The 24,185-nt window shown below is 49.9% G+C and overlaps 2 protein-coding genes across 3 annotated transcripts in view; both read right to left on the minus strand.

The window, feature by feature from the left end:
* Positions 1–2,251: 2,251 nt before the first annotated feature.
* On the minus strand, positions 2,252–4,998 carry Tlx3 (T cell leukemia homeobox 3). Its single transcript, XM_005071954.3, has 3 exons — positions 4,455–4,998; positions 3,869–4,112; positions 2,252–2,984 (listed from the first exon to the last, which is right to left on the minus strand). The coding sequence occupies exons 1-3, from the start codon at positions 4,873–4,875 to the stop codon at positions 2,774–2,776; spliced, it is 876 nt and encodes a 291-aa protein (XP_005072011.1). The 5' UTR covers positions 4,876–4,998; the 3' UTR covers positions 2,252–2,773.
* Positions 4,999–12,984: 7,986 nt separating this feature from the next.
* Ranbp17 (RAN binding protein 17) overlaps positions 12,985–24,185 on the minus strand; it is a 323,547-nt gene continuing 312,346 nt past the window's right edge. For both annotated transcript variants that reach the window (XM_040748431.1, XM_040748430.1), the window contains 3 exons: positions 18,893–18,991; positions 16,981–17,108; positions 12,985–14,724 (listed from right to left, as the gene is read on the minus strand). In XM_040748431.1, coding sequence (XP_040604365.1) covers positions 14,628–14,724; positions 16,981–17,108; positions 18,893–18,991 — 324 coding nt within the window. In that variant the 3' untranslated portion in view covers positions 12,985–14,627. The remainder of the gene's footprint in view (positions 14,725–16,980; positions 17,109–18,892; positions 18,992–24,185) is intronic.

Consider the following 24,185-nt stretch of genomic DNA (forward strand, 5'->3'; position numbering starts at 1 on the left):
CACTGAGAGGGGTCAAGAGGCTTCCAGTGGTGCAGCCGTTGGCCGCTTCCCGCTGTGTAGCCTCTCAGCCTATATCTCAGGTGCCACACTCGCCCCGCTAACATTCTGAGCCTCCGTCCGGCCTAAGGCTGAGGGAGCATCGCTAAGGAGCCCTAGTTCTTTCTGCTCAGCCTCTAGGCTTGCCTGACCCTGGTCGTCGCCCCTGACCCATGGTCCCCCGCAGTGGGGAGACCGAGAGCTGTGTCTCTTCACCCTCCGCCTCTCACCTGGCACAACGATAGCAGAAAGGAAGGTTTAGGGACTTGGAAGGTCATGAGTGGAAGGCGGAACACACCCTTATGGCTCAGCAATAGCTCCCACCCGTTGGGGGCGCCCACCCTGATGTGGGTGAGCTGGGTAAGAGATGGTCGCCTCCGGGCTTAGTCTACTAACTCAATCAGACTGGTAACCGGCATCTAGTTCAGCAAGGCTTGGCTGGGACAAATGGTCCAGAGGCTAAAAAGTGAGAGAACCCTAGACCCCAATCTAACCCCGGTGCTGCCTATCCAGAGCCCTTTGTGCAAGACGGAGAGCCTGTAAAGAAGAAAAAGGCGACGTGTGTGCCCCCAGAGGCTTAAGAATCAAGGTTGACCCTGTCAAAACAATACAAATAATTTAGAAAAACAAAAACCGGTAAGCCTTGGAGGAACCAGACAGCGACGCCAGCCCTGGCCTGGCGAAGGATCTCCTCCCCAGGCGAAGGGCCAGCCTTTCCCACACCTGACCGCGCTCTTCAAGCTTTCAGCGTTTTAAATCGGAGCATTTCTAGAACGCATTTCCGGAGACCTAAAGTCTGAGTCACCCTAGCTCCCCCCCCCACGTGTTTGTTAAGGCGCAGATTTAGGGTTAGAAGGGCTTGAAGGTGCCAGCGAGGGCCGGAGTTAGGATTGGGGCGCCCTCTTGGTTGAGCATTCCCTCCTACAGCCTCACAAGGGCTATCAACTTCTCAGCCCGCTTCTAACGAAGACTCCCGGGTGCCACAGCTTGCAGGGTGGTGCTTGGCTGGGAGAGACGCTGGGGTGAGGTGGGGTTGCTGGGGTAGGGGGAGGACACTCCCTGAAAGTGTTTAGCTGTTGGGAGCTACCGGGAGCGGAATCTGGAGGAGAGAGGAAGGGAAGAACAGAAGAAAGAGACAAAGACCGAAATGGAGGTGAAGAGAGTCTGAGAGAGGAGGGAGGGAACACCACCACCACCACCAACTAGACAAGAGAGAGCGGAGGAAAAGGGGCCCAGTAGGACCGGGAGGATGAGCGGCCATGAAAAAAAAATGGGCTCAGAGAAATTAAATGCAACAGAGGACAGATTGTAAAGTGAAGCCGTAAAAGAAACCACGACTACAACGGCCACACAGAGAGCAGCAAACGGAGAGCACGACGAACAAACGGAGAAAACAGGCGATGTGGTAGAGAAAGAATGGAGAGACCGGAAAATATTTTTTAAAAAGGTTTTTAAAAATACCACAAAAATTATGAAGGGGGGAAATCAAGGGACAAGGGTGCATGTTTATCGCGGTTGGAAGGGACCCTTTGCTCTGGATCGCGCAGTCTAGAAACTTCCAAAGTTCAGCCCTTGGAAAACTGAGAGGACAAGGCCACGCTGCTGCTACACTCAGGCTTAGGGTTCTGAGAGTTGGGGCACCCCGGATCCCTCCAGTCAAACGACGCTGCGAAGATAGATGTGACGTCGTATAAAACGTCATGCTCCACCTGGGATCTTTCTCGAAAATCCCAGGCATTAGAAGTCCGAACTGCGCCAAGGCCCTGTACTCTGAGGGTTCCCAGATCCCTTAGAGCCGGGTCCACGACTGGCGTCGGACGAGGAAAGAGCCAAAAGCTGCGTATGAGAGGATCCAGTGTTTCCTCTCCAGCTGCAAAAAGTTCCCTTTTACTCGTTTTCCCACCCACCAGGTGAATTTGACCTGCAGGGATTCAGAACCCGCTCAGGCAGGAACTTTCCCCCCAGCAGCCCGGGGCTGGATCCCAGGTCCATTCCCCATCCCGCGGGCAACCGGCTTCGGGCGGCTGGCTGGAACTGACCTGCACGGCGCGTCCTCCGCGAGGGTCCCCGGGCCGGGGTTCGGACTGGGGCGAAGCCAGTGTAGTTCGCAGACCTAGACGCGCCCGCACACACCCGGCTGAGATCGCCATAGGGGTGGGACGCAAGGGCCGGGGTCGCCGAGCGTTCGAGGAACGAAAACGAAATAAAAGCGGCATTAAGTGAAATAGCTAACTTTTTATTAAATAAAACGACTTAAATAAAAGGAACGGAAAAGGAGAGGCATACACCCAGCCTAAACGCAGGGTGCCCCGGCGCTTCCCCTAGTCGCCGGGTCGGCTGCCCCTCCTCCAGCGGCCCCGCAGGGGAAGCAGGTGGCCGGTTTCTAAAGAAAAAAGCCAAAACTTTTATTATTTACACGTTTGGGCAAAAGTACAAAGTATAATACAGGCGCCCAGCCCGGGGGTACGGGCGCGGGGCGGAGTAACGTAAGGCGCTTCTTTGTCAGGCCCGGGCCTGGGGAGGGACGGGGCGCGGGGCAGGGGCTCGGATTGTGCAGCCGCGCGGACCCGGGCCCAGCCCCCCTCCGCGGCCGGCACTGTGCGGCGCGCCCCAGGGCCCACGCAAGCCGGGCCGCCCTGCCCCTCTCGGCCCAGCTTCCCTCCCCAGCCCGGCTGGGGGACCCGGGCGCCCCGCCTGGTGGGGGCGGCGATCCGTAGCTACGGTGCGCGCTGGCTGCTCACACCAGCGAGGTGACAGCGGGGACCTTGGAACTGTCCTCCTCCCAGGGCTGCAGATTCTGTAGAGCAAAGAGCGAAGAGTTGTGCAGACAGAGCGGGTCGGGCTGGATGGAGTCGTTGAGACTCTTCTGGAAGGCGTCGTGTTGCAGCTGCAGCATGAGCCGGCTCGCCTGCTGCCGCTCCGCCTCCCGCTCCTCTGCCGTCTGCCGCCTGGACCCAGGGAGGGAGAGGGACAGCACTGTCATGCACTGGGCATTGCTAGGCCACCAGCGGGCCCCAACCCTCCCGGGAACGGGACAGCGTAGCCCCTCGAGGCGCTGAGCCGCCCACCGCCCGCATACACTTTCTCCGAGGCCCGCGGGGCGTGAGGGCGGGTGGGACCGCTGGGTTTTGTTTGTGCACCCTGGGGGCACTGGGAGGGCACTATGCCCGACGTCCACCTGCACACCCGGATTTTGTGGCTTCGCCAACAATAAATCTTGTTTTTTGTGTTTTGTTACCCCCTGCGGGGTAAAACGGCAGGGCAATGTATAACTGACTCAGCCCCGCGGCCAATGGGGTCACTTGGGCCCAGGGGTGGACTGACTGGTTGTGTACCACCAGCTGGGCAGCCCCGGATGGGGTCAGTCTGATAAGATTCTCCCAGGCACTGTCTTGAAGCGCTCTCTAGGATACATCGCTTCGTCGTTTACGGGTTGGATGGAAGCAAGGATCGTATGAAAAAACAGAGTTGGAATGAGGCCCCTACAGCCCTGGCCATCAATCCGAAATCCGAGTGGGTGGGCTGGACCGGGAGAGGGTGGAGAGTGTGGGAGGCCCGGGATGTGTCTGGTGGGGGGCAGGTGGGAGGAACCCAAACGAGCAAAATAGGAGAAACAAAACACTGGCGAGATGGGGCTGGAAATGGAGACGCCGAGGCATGGGAGAGATGGAGAGAGAATACAGGTCGATGGGGGAGGAAGGACGACACATCTGGAAAACAGGGAAGATGCGTGGTCCAGGGAGTGCGGGCAGAGGGTAGTACAGGAGAGGGCAGGATGCTGGGCTGCGGCTCAGGGCGGGGCAGGTGAAGGGCAGGGCCGGGCCTCTCTCACCGCCACTTGGTCCTCCGATTTTGGAACCAGGTCTTGACCTGCGCGTCCGTCATTTTGAGGGACTTTGCGAGCGCCGCCCTCTCGGCCGAGGCCAGGTACTTTTGGCGATGGAAGCGCTTTTCCAGCTCACAGATCTGCACCCGGGAAAAGGACGTGCGCGGCTTCTTACGTTTGGGCGGCGTCCGGTTTTGGTAGGGGTGGCCAATGCGCCGGGTCACTGTGAAGGGCGTGAGCGCGGCCGCCGCTGCAGAGACACATGAGGCCCCTTGAAGCCCAGCCCCACCACCGTTCAGGCCGCACGTGGAGGCCCGGGGGACACAGTGCTCCTCTATTTCGCTGGTCCCGCGAGTCCCTGGCGGCGCCAAGACACACAGGGACGACCCCCCCTTCCCCGGGACGCTGGTTCCTTTTCCCCCCGCAACTCTCCGATTTACCCTCCCCTCCACGACCGCCCCGAGCCCTAGGCGCCCAGGCCTCCGCCGTGCCTGGGCCTCTGGAATCGTTTCTGGGAGTGGAGTGCACAGGGCGCGGCGCCCCTGGCCCCGGGAGGGCCGAGGCCTGGCTCCTGGTGGCCCGCTCTGCTCACCTGTGAAGCGATCCTTCACAAAGCGGCGGCTGCTCTCCATCCAGGGGAAATTGAGGCCGCCCAGGCTGGAGACCGTGGGCACGGAGGGCATGGCGGGCAGTGCGCTGGGCAGAGGCGGCGGCACGGCCCCGGGTAGCGGCCTGTGCGCTGGCACCCGGATCACGCCGGCGGGGGCCAGGCTTAGGTTGACACTGTAAGATCCCGCGTCCTCGAAGGGCGCGCCGAGGCCCGCAAAGGAGGCGGGCAGAGACGGGTACGCGGCGCCCGGACGGCCCCCCGGGGGCCCTCCCAGGTAGCTGGCGCCGTCGGGGCCCCGTGGGGTGGGCGCGCTGTCCTGGTCCGGGCTGTTGAGGATTTGGTCGATGCCGAAGCTGATGGGCTCGTGCGGGTGTGGGGTCTGCGCGCTGGCGGGCGCCTCCATCCTGGGCGGGCGGAAGGGCTGGGCTGGGCTGGGCGGGGAGGCGGCTGGGTCCCCGTTACGGCGCGGCCATGGAGCGCCCGGCGCCTCCAGTCGCACTGAAACTTTGCCAAGAGTGCGCGGGCCCGACAGGCTCTGTGTCATCTTTCTTGAACCGAACCTGGAGTTTCCGCTGCTAATTCCTCTCCCGCCGCAGCCATTGGCTGCGATCAACAAGCCTCTCTCCTCTCATTGGCTCCCGGCTTTCAATAAAGGCCTAATTCATGGAAATAGGAGCTTAGGGACTGTTCCAAGGTGACATCATTTTAACAAACGAACAATAGGTCAAATTTATTAGCCGGGATAATGGGCGGCGGATATTAGCGCCCGAACCACAGCCTCCCAAACCCGAAATCTAACGAAGCCGCAATTAGCAGACGCTCCCCGCTCCGGGCCCGGCTGCTTCCCGCCGCTGCACCCGCCGGCAGGCGCGCTGCTAGGGAAATGGCCTTTTGCCGCGGGGGTTTTCGTTGTCTTCTAATTTTTTTTCATCCGAGCAAACCCCAAACAAAATGAATCTTCAGTTACAATGGAGATGCAACCCTAGAACGGTCCTACGAAATCTACCGAAGCCTCTCGGTCACTCGCCTTCCGCCGGAGCAACGAAAGCGTCGCATCGTGGGGTGCAAGCTCAGACCTGTCCACGCGTGTGAATCAAGGAGAGCACCGGAGCGTTCTCCACGAGACCTGGGACACCCGCGTGGGGTGAATTCGCCCCCGCCCCGGCTTTCAACGAGGCGTCGTGGCCACTTTGGAGACGCTCCCTGGCCCCAGCCAGGAGGACTGAGCGGTGACTCGCAGGTGCCCACGCGTGCGGGCCCGGCTGGACTAGGGACCCAAGGTCAATTGGTGGGGATCTGGGACCTGGCCTCTCTAAATTCGTTGCTAGATAGACAGGGCTGTGGCCTCGAGCTTGGGGATCCCTCCTAGAGTCAGTCGGTTTGGGGACTCAGTTCGCTAGTGGCACAAGGAGGGAGCGGTTCCATTTAGAGCAAGCAAATGGAGACATTTCTTTAGGAAATTCGAGCAGCGAGCTCCTGCGGGCTCCAGTTCTGTCCAGGCACTGACCACCCCAAGTTCTGCCGTCTGCCTCCGGGACTGTCCACATCATCCCGGCAGCACCGTGGCCAGCACCACTTGGGCCGCGGTCTCCTTTCTCCCAGCTTAGGAGAGACCCAGAGTCGTTTCCTAGCCGCGGGTCGTAAAGTCGCTGGCTGTAAATTCTGAGCGCAGAACTCCCGGCAGGTCTCTTTCTCTAGTTCCCAGAGTGTGAAGACCCCATGCGATCTCTGTTGGTCAGAAGTTGTGTGCAGATTTGGGCGGGTTACTTCCTAACTGAGTAAGTTTGAGTTAGTGACTCCAACGTTTTAGACTTTGGGGTTTCATTTGTAAAATGGGGTAATGCATGCCGAGCATTTCGTGCACTGTGAGAGAGATATTGAGAGTGCTAGGAGCACAGAGCCCCGCACTTAGTAGGACAGCGCAATAGGTCAGCTCCCTAACCAGCCACAGGATCACTGTGGTGGATGGTGTATTATATTCTGGTATGTTTATTTTCTTGGTAGGTTTTAGTTTGCATAGGTATCTTGGATAGGAGTATTTCTTCACCTCTGGGGTCAGAGTATGGGGAGGAGGCAGTGGGTTTTTAAACCCTCAGTCTCATTGCTCTCAACAATCCTAGCTCCTCTAGGCCCTGGTGGGCAGTTAGGTCACCTGCCAGCTGAGTGACACTGGACAGCTTCACCAGCCCTGGCAGAGCCACTGTGCTGGGTTGGGCAGGAAGAAACAGTGAGAGTTGAGGAGTACAGGGTGCTCTGGGCACAGACAAGGACCTTTAGGGAGGAGAGATAGCATTGTGCTGGCTCTGGGGGCCCCTCACTTCTAATGCAGGCTCTGCTGCTGGCGATCTGAGGGCTCCCCGCTGCCCTTCTCCAGCCTCATTTGCTTTATTTGTAAAACAGAGAGGGCAGTAGCTACCCCCAGGGCAGCCATGAGAACACAATGAGATAACAGCAGTGGAGGCCACTCTAAGAAATCCCACTCCCAACAGTCCACACTCCTGATTATATAATAGTACCTTTAAGGACAGAGGTGACTCTCCCGTCCTTGAGAACTCTGTGGTAGGGTGGTTACCCCACTCATCCTGTGAGGGAAGAGACCCTCAGATCTGAGGGCTGATGTGGGTACCTCACTACATCTCCTCTCCTGCCTGCCCAGCCTTGCGTTCCAGGCCCTGCCACTTGTAGGAGCTAAGAAAATGCACAAAGGTCCTTGCTATAAGATGACCAGGATGTGGGTCGTACCACAAGCATTGCTTCCCCGGGGCACGTGTAGGAACACCTCGGTTTACTTACTCAGAAGCTTTGAACCTCTTTGTGCCCCTGTAGCAGCGAAACAGAGCCAGGCTCAAGGGATAGTCCAGAGGAAAGCGTTAGCCAGGGCTCAGCAGGGACGAGGGCTCAGCCTCACCCTTCAGGAGCTCCAGGTCCTCAGTTACCCTGAGCTGTGGATCACGACCCCCCTTCTACTCTTCTTTGGACAAAGGAGGACATTTAGGCAGCCCAGGAAAGGGAGTAAATCGGGGAGTGGTGTCACAGGCCCGTGGTTCTGAGCCAGCAGTGTCAGCAGCATTGGTGGTTTGTTAGAAATGGTATTCTTGCATCCTGGGGAGGCCCTCTGTGTCAGGAACTCTGGGTGGGGTTCGCAGTCTGCTAACAAGCCACCTACTAAGTTCGGTGCCTCTCAGGTTTGGAAACCAGTCCTATCCATCTCTTTTGGCTTCCAAAATTCCTAGGAAATAAATATGTGAATTGATTGTTGGGACTGACAGCTCCTGCTTACTCTCTCTTACATTGTGCTTGTTTATGGATCACACTTGCCAAAGTCAGTCTTACTGGTTTTGAAAAAACGCCATTGATGGGCTATAGCTAAGTGATAGAGCCCTTGCTTAGCACAGAGGAAGGCCCTGGGCTCAGTCTCTAGGATTGGGGGGTGGGGAGCTTCATTTCATTATCCGCTTTTATTTTGAGCCCAGGCTGCCTCTCAAACTCTCATTAACCCTCAATTTCTCAAGTGCTGGGATTGTAGGAATGTTCTGCTATGCCAGGTTCATTACCCTGGTTTTGTGTGTTTGTTTTTGCGCTGAGAAAGACTTTGAACTTGAACTCCTGATTTCCTTATGTGGGGCTGAGAATTGAGCCCAGGGCTCTGTGATGCTAGGAAAGTGCTCTACAATCGAGCTGCATGCCCACCCCTTGCTATCTGTTTCTTTGAGCCATATTTTCCATGTATGTTTTGTCTTGCTTTTACGTTTTATAAATTCATTTCTTCTTTCTTGTGCTTAAAGTTTTTATTTTTTGTCAAAATTCTAACCACCCTTTAAATAAACATGCTCAAGGCAATGATGTCTCCTCCAAGGGTGGTTTGGCTGAGCATGCTTTGATATGTATTTGGTGTTCCAGAAACTGTGAAGTTGTTGCTCCTTTGTACCCGTTTTTAGGTCAACAATGACGTGGGGGAGAGGGCACATGCTCTAAGATCCAGGGAGCTGGGGTCAGGATTCTGGGGGAATCTAAGGACTTTCAGGTTGCATGAATCTTCTCCTGGTCCCCAAGGAGTGAAGCTGAGAGAAAGGGTGGTCTTTCTGGGAGTCCCATAGTACAGGTGGGGCTTGAGGAATGAGTGACAGGATGCTGGAATTTCCAAGTGGTCCGTAAGTCTGGACATAGGCAGCTTAGATTCTTTAGCTACTGACTTCCTTCCTGTATGATTTGGGATTCAATTTTTTTTCCTGTCTTTAAAATGGAGTAGGGATTGAATCAAGGCTTTTAAGTATATTTGGGCCAGTTATCCTATTTGAAAGATTGAGGAAATATGGTCGACTTCCATAAACGGCATAAGCACATGCTTCGGCACACACAGCATGTTACAGGTCGCTGACCTGCTTACTACGTATCCTCTGTAGGAGCTCGAGGGGCCTTCTAGTTTTCAGGATGGAAAACGACAACTGCCCCAAGTTATCCAACACATATTTACTGAGCATATACTCAAATTTCCTAGCTATCCAACCCTTCATACTTACTTTCTTTATCTGGTAGTAGGAACAGTGAATTTTGAGTCCTTATGATAGTTTCCCACAGTGGTAAGAGCTCTGGGAAGAAAGTTCCAGGGGGATCTGAAAAGGCTCAGGCTGCCAGCAGGAAGAAGGAAAAGGGGCCCTCGGTGGTGGCCGTACATGAGACCTCACCACAGAGCTTGATGCTTCAAGGAAATGAGGTGATTGTTCAATACATACCATCTCTCACCTCTCTCTCTCATCCTCCGGAGCACCCTTGGCCCCAGACCTTCTCTATCCCAGTTTGTGGTCCTCACTGGACTGTGCTGCATCCGACCTGCCGATCAGCCCATGAGGACAGAGGCTTGGTCTCATTCATTGGCTCATTTGTGGATGAGTAGAGGAGATCAGTGCTTCTCAACCTTCCTGATGCTGTGACCCTCTAATACTCATGTGCTGACCCCAATCATAAAATCACTTTCATTGCTACTTCATAACTGTAATTTTGCTACTGTTATGAATCATAATGTAAATAGATTTTGGAGCTAGAGGTTTGCCAAAGGTGTCACGACCCACAGGCTGAGAACCGTTGGAGCAGATGAAGGCTTCTAGGATCCTGGGGGCTTGGTCGCTTTCAGACCATAGCCTTAAACGGGCTAATCCTGGCAGTAGCATGGGGCCACAGGGCAGGAGGGAAGGGAACTAGGGTATTCCTTTCCCTAAGGGCTGGTAGGTGCTGGAGGGTGTTGGAGCTGTGACTAAGTGCAGATGGCAGGCTGTGTGAGGTGGGAGGGGCAGGGCAGTCCCTTTGGGCAGGCATATGCTGCAGTCTTGTCTGGGACACCCCCCCCCCAAGTCTCACCTCGCACCTGCTTCTGTCCCTCACCCATCAGCCATTCCCCCCATTTTGTGCTCTACAACTTTGCTTCCTTCCTGACAAATTCTCTTGACTGACTTTGACTTGGTTTCAACCCCTTTGTTGGGCAAATTACATTAAGATGGATGTTGCAGGTACCCTTTATGGCTTATTTATCGTGATACTGTTTGTATCTCACGCTTATAAATAACTTATGTTATAGCTTTTGTTTGTGGAGATGTAACTTACATATTTTATTACGCTTTCTGTAAACCTCAAAAAGAATCTTGTCAAGGGAAGCACTCTTATCAGCAATCCAAACTGTGGGACGTAAAACCCGACACTAACATTATTTTTTAATATGCCAAGGAGGCAGGTTACTCTTGCTGTAGTTGGAAAGGTTTGCTTCCTCGTAAACTTGCACCTCAATAAAACATTAAAAAGTCTCAAGAACGATTTTATGAAGAACAGCAGGAGGATGAATTAATGGCAGAGCTCACAGACACAGCTCAAAGTGTCTGATTAGACTGGCCTTTCTACAGAAGTATCAGACCCATGGACTGGGGAGCTCAAAGTGGTCTCAGGACCTCTAGCTCTTCAGTACCAGCTACAGAGGACCTAATTTGAGATTAAGTAGAAAAAACATACAGGTGCCGTTAGGAAATCTACCTTTGATTCTTGGCTCAGGCTGCCAACTGGAGGAAAAAGATGGCCCCAGGCAATGGGCTCTGCTTGAGGATGTGAGACTTCAAGGGTAATTGCTTTTGGGAAAAGAGGCCTTTGACCAACAGTGAACAGCTGCACAGGGCTAGAGCTAGATGTACTTTGACTGTGTGGACTACGAAGCCCACTCTTCCTTCGCCTCTTAAGAGAACTCTTCAACTAAATGCGGGAGGGTTTGAGACAGGGTTTCACTATATATCCCTGGCTGTCCTGACCACGGTGACCTCGAACTCAAAAGACCCACCTGTCTCTGCCTCCTGAGTGCCAGGATTAAAGGCATGCGCCACCACTATCCAGCTCTTTTCTTACTCCTCAGTCTGTTGTCTTATCTTTAAAACATTCCAGCAGGTGAACTCAATACACTACAGTGGTTCTGAGTCTTTTGAAATGGCTCCTTCCACTCCCGCTCTGCTCCTGCTAACTGGTGCTAGGATGATACAGGGCCCTGTACGCACATCATCAGAGCCACACCCCAAGTCCTACTTCTCGATGCACGGGCTCCATTCCCTGCTCACGACTCTCCAATGCAGCTTCCTCCTAAGTGCCAGACTGACTACACCAGGATAAGGTAGTATGACAGGTCATTGACTCTTTCAGTTTCCCTTACCAGCCTGCCCTGTTGTGATGCTTAGCTTCTCTGGCACTTAGATAATTTGGTCACTCATCTCAGTTACCTGCTACAAGCCAGCCCAGCTTTGCATTTTGGAAGGGGTCCCAATTACCACAATCCCAAGGGATGTGTAGGCTGTCATGCCAATGGAAGGGACTCCAGGGACCAAGAGGGTTTTTCTGGGTTAATTATTACACAGTGCAGGGACTATATATTGATGGTACGGGTATTGAAAAATGAAAAAAAAACATTTTAGTCAAAATGCAGCGATGTTGATAGTACATTATTGAAAAATGAGAAACAAACATCTTAGTCAAAATGCAGCTTTCTCAGGGTTAGGTTATAAAGTCAATATGGGAAGCCAAAGTTGAGAGGTTAGAATTCCTACAGAATACCTCGAGGATTAGCTGATGCAACTGACTGGACAAAGAGCCCATATTGCGCGAGTGTGTTTGTACATCAGGTTCTCTTTACAAGGGTGGTGTGTGCAAACACATTCCACACCCCCTCTCTACTCGTGCCTTAGCGAAGCGGTACTTCCTGTACAATTGGCAGTGCTGTTTCTTCCTATTGCTGAATCAAGGCAGACAGGTACATCTGCAATTTGGTCACAAGAATAGCTGCACTAGCTGTCTTCATATGCCCTCTGCAAGTTTGTTGGGTGTCCTAACATGGCAGTTTTAATCTCGGAATAGAATGGCTCCAGAGGCCCTCCTGCAAAAGCCTGCAGGTCTTTGTCCCCACTGGCCTCCAAGGCTTTGGTAATCCAAAACTGAGTTTACACCTGTGGTACCATCAGGGCAAGCCTCAAACACCTGGCTTACCCACTTCCTTACCCTTTCTGAGGAGGGGATCACAAGAGAACTTCCAAGGAAAATCAAGATTAAAGAACTTGCTAATTTAAGGGAGAGACATGTCTAGCAAAGGCCAGGTAGGCTGGGGCACACAGCTTTGAATAATACGGCTTCCAAGAGTCCTTGCCTCCCGAGTCCATTCAGCCCATCATTGTGGGTTCCTTCCCAGTGTGTGGGACAGGACAGGACTAGTGTTTTCACAACAGCAGTGGAAGAAGCCCTTTAGAGCTGGGTGGCTGAAGACAGCCCTTGGATCTCTGCAGTCTCTGGCTCTTTCCCATAAGCTAAGACCTGTGTGGTGAGCTGGGCTCCTTGGTGAGATCTGCTCTGACCTCAGTCCTGCTAAACACACAGGTGAGCTTGTGTGCAGGCCTTCCTCCCTGGGGATGTGAAATATGCCAGCTCTGGCCAACCACCCTGAGTGTATGTAGCCTGTGAGAAACTCTAGAGCAGGGACCCAGTCAGACTTCTCCCTTCTTCCATGGACTAGGTGCTAATAACTATTACTTTAACACTAGGCTCCACCACTGACTTGACATATCCAGACAGGCCTGAAGCTATTAACATTTTGGAGTCATTTACTCTTAATAATCAAGTTTTGAGAAACAGATAGAAATGAACCTAAATATTACTAGCATTTTCATTTACCACTAGGAGCAGCCAGGAGTTCTCTTGAGACAGATCTGAGTGGAAAATCTACCTACAGGAGTTATAAGCTATAAGCCATTTTTGGGTCTTACTTCCTAATATGCAGTGGGAAAGGAGGTAGTGTGGGTAAGGGTAGGCACTCCATGCTTGCCCACAGAGTGCCTCCAAGTCAAGCATTCAAGCCCACTGAGGCACAAGGACACAGGCAGACCCTGCTTCTCAAAAAGCAGCTCTCCACGGCCAAGTCTGAAAGAGGCTCTCCACCTGCTATGTTGAACTCTCAGGGGATAGCTGGCTATGTGGCAAAGAAAGGGGGGCACACATCATCTTTTTCTTGTCAACATTTTAATGCAAACAATATAGTGTCTTTATACCCTATGCATTTGTAAAGAAACAGTTCTAGATGGGATAAACATTTGCAGTTTTTGTGGAATGAGTGCAGTTATAACCACCCCTCCCCAAACCCCCTCAAACCCAAGAAGCCAGGCATTGTGGCCCATGCCAGTCAACCTCCATTGAGGAGGCTGTAGGAGAATCATGTGTGCCAGCTGGGCTACATAGCAAGGCTCTGTCTCAAAAAACCAAAACCAAACAAATTAAAAACCAAACAAAAACCAAAGAGAAATTCTTGTCAAGCTCCGTTGAAAGCTGATGTTTCAAAGTACAGGATTTGTCTTCTCTAGGAAGTTGTTTCTTAATGGCGTGGGGTGGATTAAGTTCAGGCTCATCTGCCATTAAACACCACAAGCAGTCTCATCCAGGGCATAATGTCCCCTGACTCCCTTTTGCACATGGAAGACAAACACTTTGATATAAACTTAAGTGACTCAATTTTATATGACAAGCCTGTTGCAAAACTCAACTATCAAGAAAGGTTTCAAGAAACACTAGTGGAGAAATGAGATTACAACAAGAGCCTGTGGATTTCTTCCCTGCAACAGTGAGGCCGACCTTTCATGTCTTATCAGAAATAATGGCACAGTGTTTATTGTAAGCCTGAACCACACAGGCAGAGCACTGAGACAGGAAGCCCATTTGACAGTGGCAATTTCAGATTAATATCTTAGTTATGATGGGTCACAAATTGTAAGGGCCTTCACTTCCTGTGTTTGGATGAAGTCTCAATCCAACAGTGGTTAAGAGTGTGGAAGATGGAAGGCAGCTACTCCATCCTCTGGGAACCTGACAGCCAGCACCTGAACTGTTCTGGGTGGTCCAAGAAGGCAGAGCAGCTTCAGACACTACATGCCAACCTCAGCTTCTCTCCCAATGAAATGGAACCAAAAGGACAAGTTTCTGGTGCACCCAGAACTTCTTACTGGGGCTTCCGGAGTCCTAAAGACATCTTTCTGCAGGCAGCAACCGCACATCTTAATTCTTCTAGACTGAGCCACTTCAGATTTATGCCAGTGGAAAGCAAACATTGTTTGGGAGTCATTTAATTGTGTTACTGTCTCTCAACTTTATCAGATGTTGCTGAGGCAGAGAGGCCCGTGTGCAGTCCTGGGGGAGGCTTTATAGTGCTCCCAGGCTCTTTCTAAATGCCCACAGCCCAGAGTCCCTAATGGGGCATTTTCCAGATGTAAGAACTACTAATTCAACACATTCAAATGGCATTTGTCTCAACGCAGGACCCACACTGAGGGCTGCGTCTTCAAATCGACAACCTTGATCTTAGAGCCACGAACTAGGTGTTAGCTTGGTTTATTATGTTCTTTGGTTAAATATAGTTTCCAGACCTTTCAACATTGTGGGAACCCAGATAGACTGAAAACATGTTCTGCTTTTAATACTGAGTTTATATGGCATGTGCACTGTTCTACATTTTTATAATTTGGTCAGACTTATAAAAATGTAGGCCTTTGCTTGTTCTGAAAAGTACATTCTTTTGGGCTGGCCAGCATCGCAGTCTGGGACCCAGACCTTGCAGTTGCTTGACAAAAGCTGCACAGCACATGTTCAGGAGCCGGGTCAGCTCATCATGTCCAGGCTGCATAGTTCCGTGTGGCCATCACTACGCAGGGCCTCTGCCACATCTCTTCTGAAGACTGAGAGGTTCTGTGTGAACCTGTGGAAAGAGAAACCGTGAAGGTGCAGGCCATCTGAAGGCTGGAGGAGCACTGTGGAGCTCAGGACCCACAGAGACCCTCCTGCAGGAAGTGCTCCTTAGTGGGCGTTCACTGTGCCACCACTCTTTCTGTCACCAGCACCATCCTCCCCCTGAAGGCAAGAGTCACCGCCAAATCTACTCTGATGGGGAGCCTCTGGGGTTGTACTATCTAAAACATTAAAGCCGGGAGGCAGAGGAGGGCAGATCTCTGTGAGTTCTGAGGCCAGCCTGGTCTACAGAGTGAGTTCCAGGACAGCCTCCAAAGCTACAGAGGAACACTGTCTCAAAAAACCAAAAATAATTTTTTTTTACATTATACCTCAAATACTGGATTGAGCTCACATATGACTATTTTAGTCATTACATGTCTTCCCAAAGGTAGGTAATAGTATTTTCAACTAAAACATAATTTAGTGAATGAAAAATGGGGGGCAGTGGAATGTGGTAGCTTACGTCTGCAATGCCAACACTCAGAAAGCAGAGGCAGAGGGACCATGAGTTTGAGTTGAGGCTAGCTGGCACTATGTGGAGAGAGTACGAAAGCACAGTTGATGTGTGTACTTGCCACTATGCATGAAGTCCTTAGTTAGATTCCCAGCCCTACATAAGCTGGGCACGGTGGCCTATGCCTGTAATCCCAGCACTTAGGAAATGGGGGATCCTTGGAGGCTGGTGAGAAGGTGCAGCAGGTTAGCACAGGTACTGCCAAGCCTGAGACCCACATGGTGGTAGGAGAGGACCAGCTCCTGCCAAGCTGTTCTCTGATACACCCCCCAATAAATGTAATAATAAGTTATCCTTGGCTACATAGTGAGTTTGAGATTAGCCTAGGCTGTATAACACTGTTAAGAAAACCTAAAAAGGGGTACTGGATTAGATCACCTGGGTCCAAATTTTGGTTCTACCACTACTAGCTAAGCAGACTGAATGAATAACCACTTGTCTTGGTACCTAATATAAGTAACTAACCGTCTTAAGGGAATTCTATCGAGTCAAGGATACAATGCCTGAACACATTCTCCCTACACAGTGCTGGGCACAAGAACAACAGTCAGTCTTCGTTGCCGTTCTTTCATGAGACGAAGAGGATTGCTGGTACTATGTCACAGAGCAGCTCAGGAATGTGACTTAATGTCCCACCTCTCCTTGCCCGCCTTCTGAGGTTGTCCCTTTCTGTATGTGAGAGGATTACTTAAGAGTTGGATGAACGGCCAAGGGAAGGTGTCTGTGCCCCCAGCTGCCCTTGTCTTATTACCACAGCTCATACCTGGGATGCACTGCCTACTGGGTAACTGACAGTGTGTTCTATAAATGCTCGAGTGTTTGATGAAAGGTCAGCGGGGGCAGTTTTCTCCCTGAGCACATTCTCTTCCTTATCAGTGACTACTGTCTTTCTCATCCAATAGGATGTATAAGCTCCACGAGGCCAGGGACTTGGAACAATTTGTTTACCCAGGTTCCAAATGCCTGCAGTTTTACAAGCTGAATGAATGAATTCATTTATAGCGATGAGTTTGGTTAGATCACACTGGCCAATGATAATTGGTACTCTTAAAGGACAGGCTGAGGAAGAAATCAGGCCTAGGAACCATGCTTATGACATACTGTCTGTCGTCCCCCTCCTCCTTGCCAGGATTTTTCTGTGTACCTGACTGTCCTGGCACTGCTCTGTAGACCAGGCCGGCCTCGAACTCATGAAGATCTGCCTGCCTCTGCCTCTCGAGTGCTGGGAATAAAGGCGTGCACCATCCCCGCCCAGCACATTCTGTTGTTTAAACAGCGCAACCAATGCCACCATGGGCTCCTTCCTGTAGAAAAGTCTCAGCAGAGACGTTGCTGCCTTCTGTCACACAGCTTCCAGATGCAGGCATAACATTTAACTGGGTTCTGTCTGCCCCCGAGGCCTGTGCTTGTTCAAAGGCCAAAGTCTTTCCTCATCTCCATGGACAATGTGAGCCCTGCTTCATTTGCTCTTTCCAATTAATTATTTTTCACTTCTTTCCTGTTGGATTATAAACTGCTTAAGGGCAAAGGGTATATTTTAAAAATCTCAGCATCTATTTTACCCAGTCAAATGTAAGGACCGGAACTGACTTGGGTCTGTCAGAAGGTGTAATAGAAAAGTAGCATCAGTCCATGAGCTGTGCTAACTGTAGTCCAATTATTTTCTGTAAGCCTAGAATACCCTCTAGAGATCCCCTGGGCAATGCTCACCTGTCTCTGTTCTTGACAGACAGGTTCTGTTCCACTCCTTCCATCAAGTTCCTGAAGCACTGGGCAAGTACTTCTTGCTTGGGGAGAGGCTGGCTGTTTATCAGGCTTGCTCGAAGCTCACTGAAATACTGTTGGGAGACAGAGCAGCATCAGGCTCAGGTTCCAACTCCAAACCTTGCAGTAAGGAAGTAGCAATGTACTTCCCAGGCCAGGCTGGCTGGGGTCTACTTGTGCTCACTGATGCTCAGGGGTTTGCACCCAGGTCCACACTGAACTTTCTCTCCTTAGCTGCAGAAGCATTTCTAGGTGTACCTAGTGTTACCCCTGCTCTTAAGAGTCTCTTGCTGTGATTGCTGTATTGTCACTGTTTAGCCTGATGGAATCATTGCCTCCTCTGTTGGTTGCAACTCTACTTGTCATAGGAAGGCTGAAAGAAGAAGGGTTCCAGGCTGAGGAGGACTTAACCCAATGTCCACAGAGCACTTGGAGTGACTGAAGGCAAGGCCAAGGGTCTCCCCTTTGACCTCATCATCTTTTCTGGCTTCAGTGAATGACTTCTCAGAGAGCTCTGGGCTGTGTTCCAACTTTGTCCTTTTGAGTATCATGTGTCTGCTCTGTTGAGGCAGGCACTAGAGGGGCCTGCTTAGTTCTGGGAGCACTTGCTGGCACTAAGAACACTTATCTGTCATACCTGGTCACAAATAACTGCTCAGCTCCCCTTTTTTGTGTTGGGGTCTGTGGTCTTAAATACAAAAATATACTCTGATGTTGAGCAGAGCTCCTAATCACTGGAAACAGCCGAATTTCAGCAAAAGGCACCATTTTGCCAGTCATATGTTTATCTCTTCAAGCCTAAGCTGTATGATATTTAATTTCCATCATACATTAAAACAGCTCACATCAAAAAACACACATAATTAATATGTAGTCAGACTAATACTTAAATACTATATATCAGAGGCATTATACTTAAACCACAATGTCTTCCTGAACAAGATTGGGAATGCACAAAACTACTTATTTTTCCGTTTTATAATGATGCAGTGACTCACACCAAATAGAAAATTATTAGTTTTTCATCCTAAACCATGAAATATTGCCTCCATCAGTAAAGTATAATATTGTGATGTCATAAGCTTTTTCTAAACACCGAATTTGCCCTTATTCCCTCTCAATCATTTTAAAAGAACTGCTCTCTTTTATAGAGCTTGGATTTAAATCACAATAACACCGAGGGAAGATGAATGACAGTGCTATTGAATGTGGCTAAAATTGGATACTTCAGCACAGGTGAGTGATGAGACAGCGCTTCTCTTTTTGATATATTTTCTTCTTCTATTAGTTTCCTTCCAAGACTGGGATTTTAGTTTGAATTTTAATGTATGCGGCTGCCTCTAATGTCACTGTCTTTTCCCAGTACTATCTTATTGTATAGACAATTCATTCTCCCAAGCAGTAATGCACTGTTTCTACTGACTGCTGAGAGGCCAGGGCGAGTTCCAAAGGAAGCCAGGGTGCTCGGGAGGCAGTCGGATGGCCAGAGCACTGAGGAGGCTGGGCTGCATGCTCCCCAGATGAAGGGAGCACTGGCCCTATGCACAATCCCTCAAGGGCTGCTGCTGTCATCTCCTGTGGTCATGTCTGGGGTCCCTAGATATAAAAGGAGGCTGGAAGAGAAGGCAAAAGGGCTGTTGCTCAGAATTCCCCTGGAATGGCAAGGAAGTGAGAGTGACTCTGAAATACTGCCCAGCAATCCACACACACAGTGCGGTGTGTGAGCCTTCTGTTAACTGAAGACCTGAAGCCTTTGGGGAAAGGCATTCTGGGTTGTCAAGGCCTAGCCCTCTATTCCGTGGTCTTCAATCTAATAGCTTCTCCCTCCTCCTGTGGCCCTTCCTGTAAGCACACTCACCTTCTCATTGAGCAGGATGAGCCCCAGGAGAGGCCTGGATACTGACCACTGGTTCCGACAGTCTTCAAAGACAATGGTGTTCAGAAGGACAGACATCATCTAGAAGACAGAGTCATGTGAGAATCTGGACCCTTGACTTAGATCCTGCTTGAATCCCAGACTCTCTATGCACTCCTTCCACCTCTCTGATGACAGAGGGGCTTTTCCTGGACAGTCGGCTCTCATTCTGGAGCCTAGAGGGTTACACAAACTCTGGGCAATCTCCCCAAAGGAAGACTTTTACCATTAAAGCTTGGTGAGCACCTTCTTAGAAGTCAGAGGCCAGAGCCAGGAGGTTGTCTCTGCTTTTCAAGCCTTATATGCTTTGCTCTGTGCTAAGCACCACACAAATGCCCACCTTCCTGTCTGCTCCTCACCTCACCTAACAGCTCCTGCTATGAAGGGACATCTCTCTGTAGCTCATCACTGAGTGGAATGAAACACTTTCCAGGTGACCCTGGAATGGCACGTTTCCTGCTAGCTCAGACTGTTGTTTTTAAACCCATTCTTCCTTACTAATTGCTCACTCAATGCTACATGTACACACTTCTCCATGCTCTTAACTTCCAAGTTTGTGAGGTACATAGAAGAGATAATAGGATATAGACATCCACCAGTCTCTTACCTAGGGCCTCAAAGCTTGCTAGAGAAGTCACCAAGCCTGTGGAGGGTTGGGGTAGAAGAATGACTAATCTTTTCAAGGGCAGCCAGGGAGATGCCATGGGGGCAGGTAACATCTAAGGAGTTCATCATAAGTAGACAGGAAAAAGAAGGTGGGAATAAGCATGGTGGGTTCTGTAACAGTAAGAGACTCCATTCTGAAGGCAAGATAGCAAGTGAAGTGCTTGCGGCCAAGGCGAGACATGTGATGTGCGCCCTGGTATGAGATACAGCATGTGGGAGGTGAGGGGTAAGGCTGATACAACAGTCCAGGCAAATGGATGTGAAGTGGACTTAGTTCTCCCACTGCAGCCTGTCTGCTCCCATAGCTCTAGAGCTCTTCTGCCCAAGGGAGGACAGATGAAAGGACAATTACATGGTAAGACCCCACAAACAAAATGCCAACTAGGCTTTGTGACTTGGTTTGTCTGAATGCATTTGGTGTTATCATTTGGCAACCTCTCTTTTTTGCATAAGCATGTATGTGTAATGTGTGTGTGTGTGTGTGTGTGTGTGTATGTGTATTTACATGCGTAATAGTGAGGGTGAAGTTGGGTGTCTTCCTCAAATGCTCTCCATATCACTTATTGAGGCAGTAAGTTAATTATGGATGAACTCACAGCTTGAAGATACTGCCTATCCAGCCAGTCAGCTTGCCTGCCTCTTGAGTACTGGAATTAGAGGTGGGCCACTACACTTATCAAGCACTTATGCATTTATGCAGGTGCTAGAGATCTGAACTCTAGTCCTCATGTTTGCACGAGTGCTTACCTACTGAGCCATCTCCTTGCTCTTGGCAAAAGTTTTTGGTGATCTAATTTATCCTGTGATTTCTGGCAAGTAACTGAACTGTTCTGGCTGTATCTGTTTTCATTAGCTCTGAAAAGAGAAATAATCCAGCCCAAGGAAGCTTTGAGAATTAAATGAGATGGTGTTTGGAAACGGTTGCAAAGCATATATCCTATAGACACTGCAGGCATACCATCACAACAGTAATGCGCATCTCTGCAGCTCTTGGCAGCTGCCATTCCCTTCACCATCACAATGATTAGGATGGTTACAAATGGAACCTGCCAATCTATGTAAAAACACAAACACTGCATGTCCAGTCTCTCTGGAGAGGGTAGAACTCCATGCCTGGTATCCTTTGTAGATCACAAGTTCCCATGAACAATCTAGCAAGCTACCCAAAGTCATAGAGCACAAATTAAATTGTCAAGCAAAACTAACAGATCCATGGAGACAGTCTAAAATATTATGGGCTTCACAATCTGAAGCAGAATGGATATTTTAATGGAAAAGATTAAAGTTAGAGGCACCAAATTCTTCCAGTAACTGACAAAGCATCCTGGAGTGATGTGCCAATTACTTTATACAGTCCTCTCGTGTATTCATTTGTCTGAATGCATGTATTTATGTCTGTAATAAGTAAGGGGATGTTTGAATAAAATACTTTTCTAAAAATAAAGTTGGCAAAAATGGAAGATTTTTTTCTTTTTTACTTTTCTGGAAATATGTAAAGTACCAAGTAATCTTCTTAAATGGCATTGATGCGGCAGCCAATTTCCAGAATTATTTTTTCTAATAATCTTAGAGTAGTGGTGTAACAGTCCGACCAACGGGGCAGATTTCTCTGGAATCTGAGTTCTCCTTCCCACCTAAGGAGGAATACTGGGTGCAGTGCTGAAGTACAGTCCCTGACCCTTACAGGTAGCGTGAGGTTTAGATGGGTCTCTCCGAGATCAAGAGCACCATGAGTCAACCCTGAGAGGAGTGATCTTGGCTCTGCATCTACCAGCCCACATTCTGTCACCAGGTACCATGAGTACTTGGTGCAATAGCTGGGCATCTAGTTCTCCAACGTCTGCTCACTCCCAACACTGCTTTAGGGATGAGTGGAAGGTCACTTTAAACCCACTTTGGCCTGTACCCCAAACCATACAGGTTATCCACTCATGTTATCCTAAGTAGCTGCTTTGTCAAAGCAGGGATGGGACTATCTAGGAAGGGGAGATGTCTACTTAGGAAAATCATACTCTACATTACTTCACTTGATTTCTCAGTTCTCTCTTGGTTCCCCCTTCTTACAGATTTTGGTTGGAATTTTGTTCGGTGATGTGGTAGTCACAGGCATTAGACTCAGAACTGAGCCCAAGTCTGGTCCTGCTATATAACCCGTGGCATTTGCCTTTATGTCCTCAGTTACAAAGCAGGGACTGTGACAGCTGATGTGAAAGGATGCTGAGAGAAATGAGTTCCTATGCACAAACCGAACATCTGGCTTGTGCTTGCCACACAGTAAGCTTTAATATAATGGTCCCATATTGCAACTGTAGCTTCCCTCTGGTCTAAGACAATGGAATTGCATGGATCAAGGAAGAATACCAACTCCTGTCTTGCTTAGACAGGTGAAGGGGATTACTATGGTGTCCTCAAAGTTATCTAACTTCATGCAGGGTTGTAGTCCAAACAATAACCCTGAGCAAGGAGTATGCCAGAAAGTTCCCCCATTTGCTTCTCTGGGGTATTTGCATGGATTTGAATGAAGAATGCTCTGTTGCAACTACGTAAAGACATCTAAGCACCAAATTACAAGTGTGTGACCCAGAAGGAGAAGTGATGATGTACGATCTTGGTTCATGCTCCCTGACAAGGCTGTGAGACACAAGTACAGAACAGAGCAGATCCTACCCCCCCCCAGGCAGTCACTGAAGAGATTCTCTCACGCCAGCTGTTCCTGCTCTATTGTTTGCTGAAACACAATAAGACAAGTGCTAGCTTAGCTTATGTTGGGTACTTTCCTGCTAAGACAGTGAATGCACACTTGAAGTGAAGAGCACTGTACAGAAAACTGAACTTCTGACCTTAATTTAAGGCTAACATATGAAATGGCTAAACATCTAAACTATAAGATCATTTCCAAGGATCTTGTTTTTGAAAACAGACTGAGAACTCTAAGCCAGGATTCCAGGAAGGGCTGTGGCTGGGGGTTTTCAGGTTACACAGGCCGAAGTCTGAGGCATCACCATTTTTTTGTTTGTTTGTTTTTACGAGACAGGGTTTCTCTGTATTGTTTTGGAGGCTGTTGGTCCAGCCTGGTCTCACAGAGTTCGAGACCAGGCTCTGCCTCCCGAGTGCTGGGATTAAAGGCGTGCGCCACCACCGCCTGGCGGCATCACCATTTTTAAGAACTTGCACTCAGCAGTAAGATGTGCCTTGTGCTCCATTGTTTATGGAGCCTGCTTGGGTGCTCAGCATACTGCCAAGCACTTGCACATCTCCATCCCCTTCTAACCCTGTGGAGATCATCTTCTATCTGGCATTTGTATGCACTAAGGGCCTGAGGTCAAGGTGCTGCTAGGAGGCAAAGGCTAATTCAAGTCATATGCAAAGGTCTGCCTGAATTCACTGTGTCAGCCTGTGGCCACCACCCCTCAGGCTGCTCTGAGCCGCAGAACACCCTGGCCATGACTGGTTCCTACTGCAGACTTCTAGAGGACTGACAGCAAAGACTCACTCTTCCACCCTCAGTGTCCTCCTGGACATGTCACCGTTGTCTGCTCTGGTGACTTCTGGCTGCTGAGTCATGTGGCTACCGAGTCCCATGATTAGAATCCAGGGCATGGCTTCTAAAAAGCTTTCTTTCAGCAAACCTTTCCCGCTTCCCTTCCCACGAGTTTAGTTAAGTATAGTTACAGACTGAAAGTGAACGATAGCAAAGTTAAGGACATCTCTGGAAGTGGATACACTGAACATCTCATGGGAAATGATTCTCCTTGTACCATAATTCAAACTAACACCATAGAAATCAGTACATTGGGCTAATTTTCTCAAGGTTGTAATACTTCCTATAAAGCAAATGCTTCTGTTGCTAGCACTAGCAATTCAGAATTGAATACTGTAACTAACATATGTTCTTCAAAGTGATAAGAAATAAACGAAACAAAACTAAGATTCCCATCTTGTCCCCATTTGTATTCCAAAGAAAAACCAGGTCTGAGAGGATGAGCACTGGTCCTGTAGGGACCAGATTCTCTGTCTATTTAGGGAACTCCAGCTCTGTCTTCCCTGTTCCTTTGCTCGTAAGGCAAGTGGAAAACGGGCCTGTGGTTAACACAGAGGAGGGTTAGCAAAGCCAGGCCAAAGAGCGAGAGAGCAGAGAGCGTATCCCTGTGCCCTAGCCCTCAAGGGCTCAGGGGGGACCAGAAAGAACAAGCAAGGGCACAGTGCAGGACAGGCTGCTGTGTGTGCTCCTCTGCATCCCAGCCAAGCTACCCTGTTCGGACTGCGGCATTACACTGGTGATGCTCTGAGGAACAACTAATAATAAATGCAGCCAACTCTTAAGAGCTACCCTGTGCCTGGGGAATGCACCAGCCTTTCAGAAGGCCAATGAGAGAGGAGAGGAAGGCTGACCTTATCAATAACAAAAATAACAAACAAAACAAAACAAGGCGAGGCACCCCACCCCATAACTGCCTGAATAAATAATACACAGGATTTGAGAAAGTAAAGAAATCTCCCTCTCTCTATAGCAGTTTCTCCAGAGCACCTGCCCCAGCTAGAGGCTCAGGCTCCGGGAGATGGAGCACAG

The sequence above is a fragment of the Mesocricetus auratus genome, unplaced genomic scaffold (assembly GCF_017639785.1).
Source record: "Mesocricetus auratus isolate SY011 unplaced genomic scaffold, BCM_Maur_2.0 Super-Scaffold_100007, whole genome shotgun sequence".
Classification (NCBI taxonomy): Eukaryota; Metazoa; Chordata; class Mammalia; order Rodentia; family Cricetidae; genus Mesocricetus; species Mesocricetus auratus.

Coding starts and splice junctions, on each gene's coding strand:
- Tlx3 (XM_005071954.3), bottom strand. CDS start 4,875: ATGGAGGCGCCCGCCAGCGCGCAGACCCCACACCCGCACGAGCCCATC. Junction 4,113..4,454: donor TGTGAAGGATCGCTTCACAG/GTGAGCAGAGCG, acceptor GTGTCTCTGCAG/CGGCGGCCGCGCTCACGCCC. Junction 2,985..3,868: donor AATCGGAGGACCAAGTGGCG/GTGAGAGAGGCC, acceptor CCCTGGGTCCAG/GCGGCAGACGGCAGAGGAGC.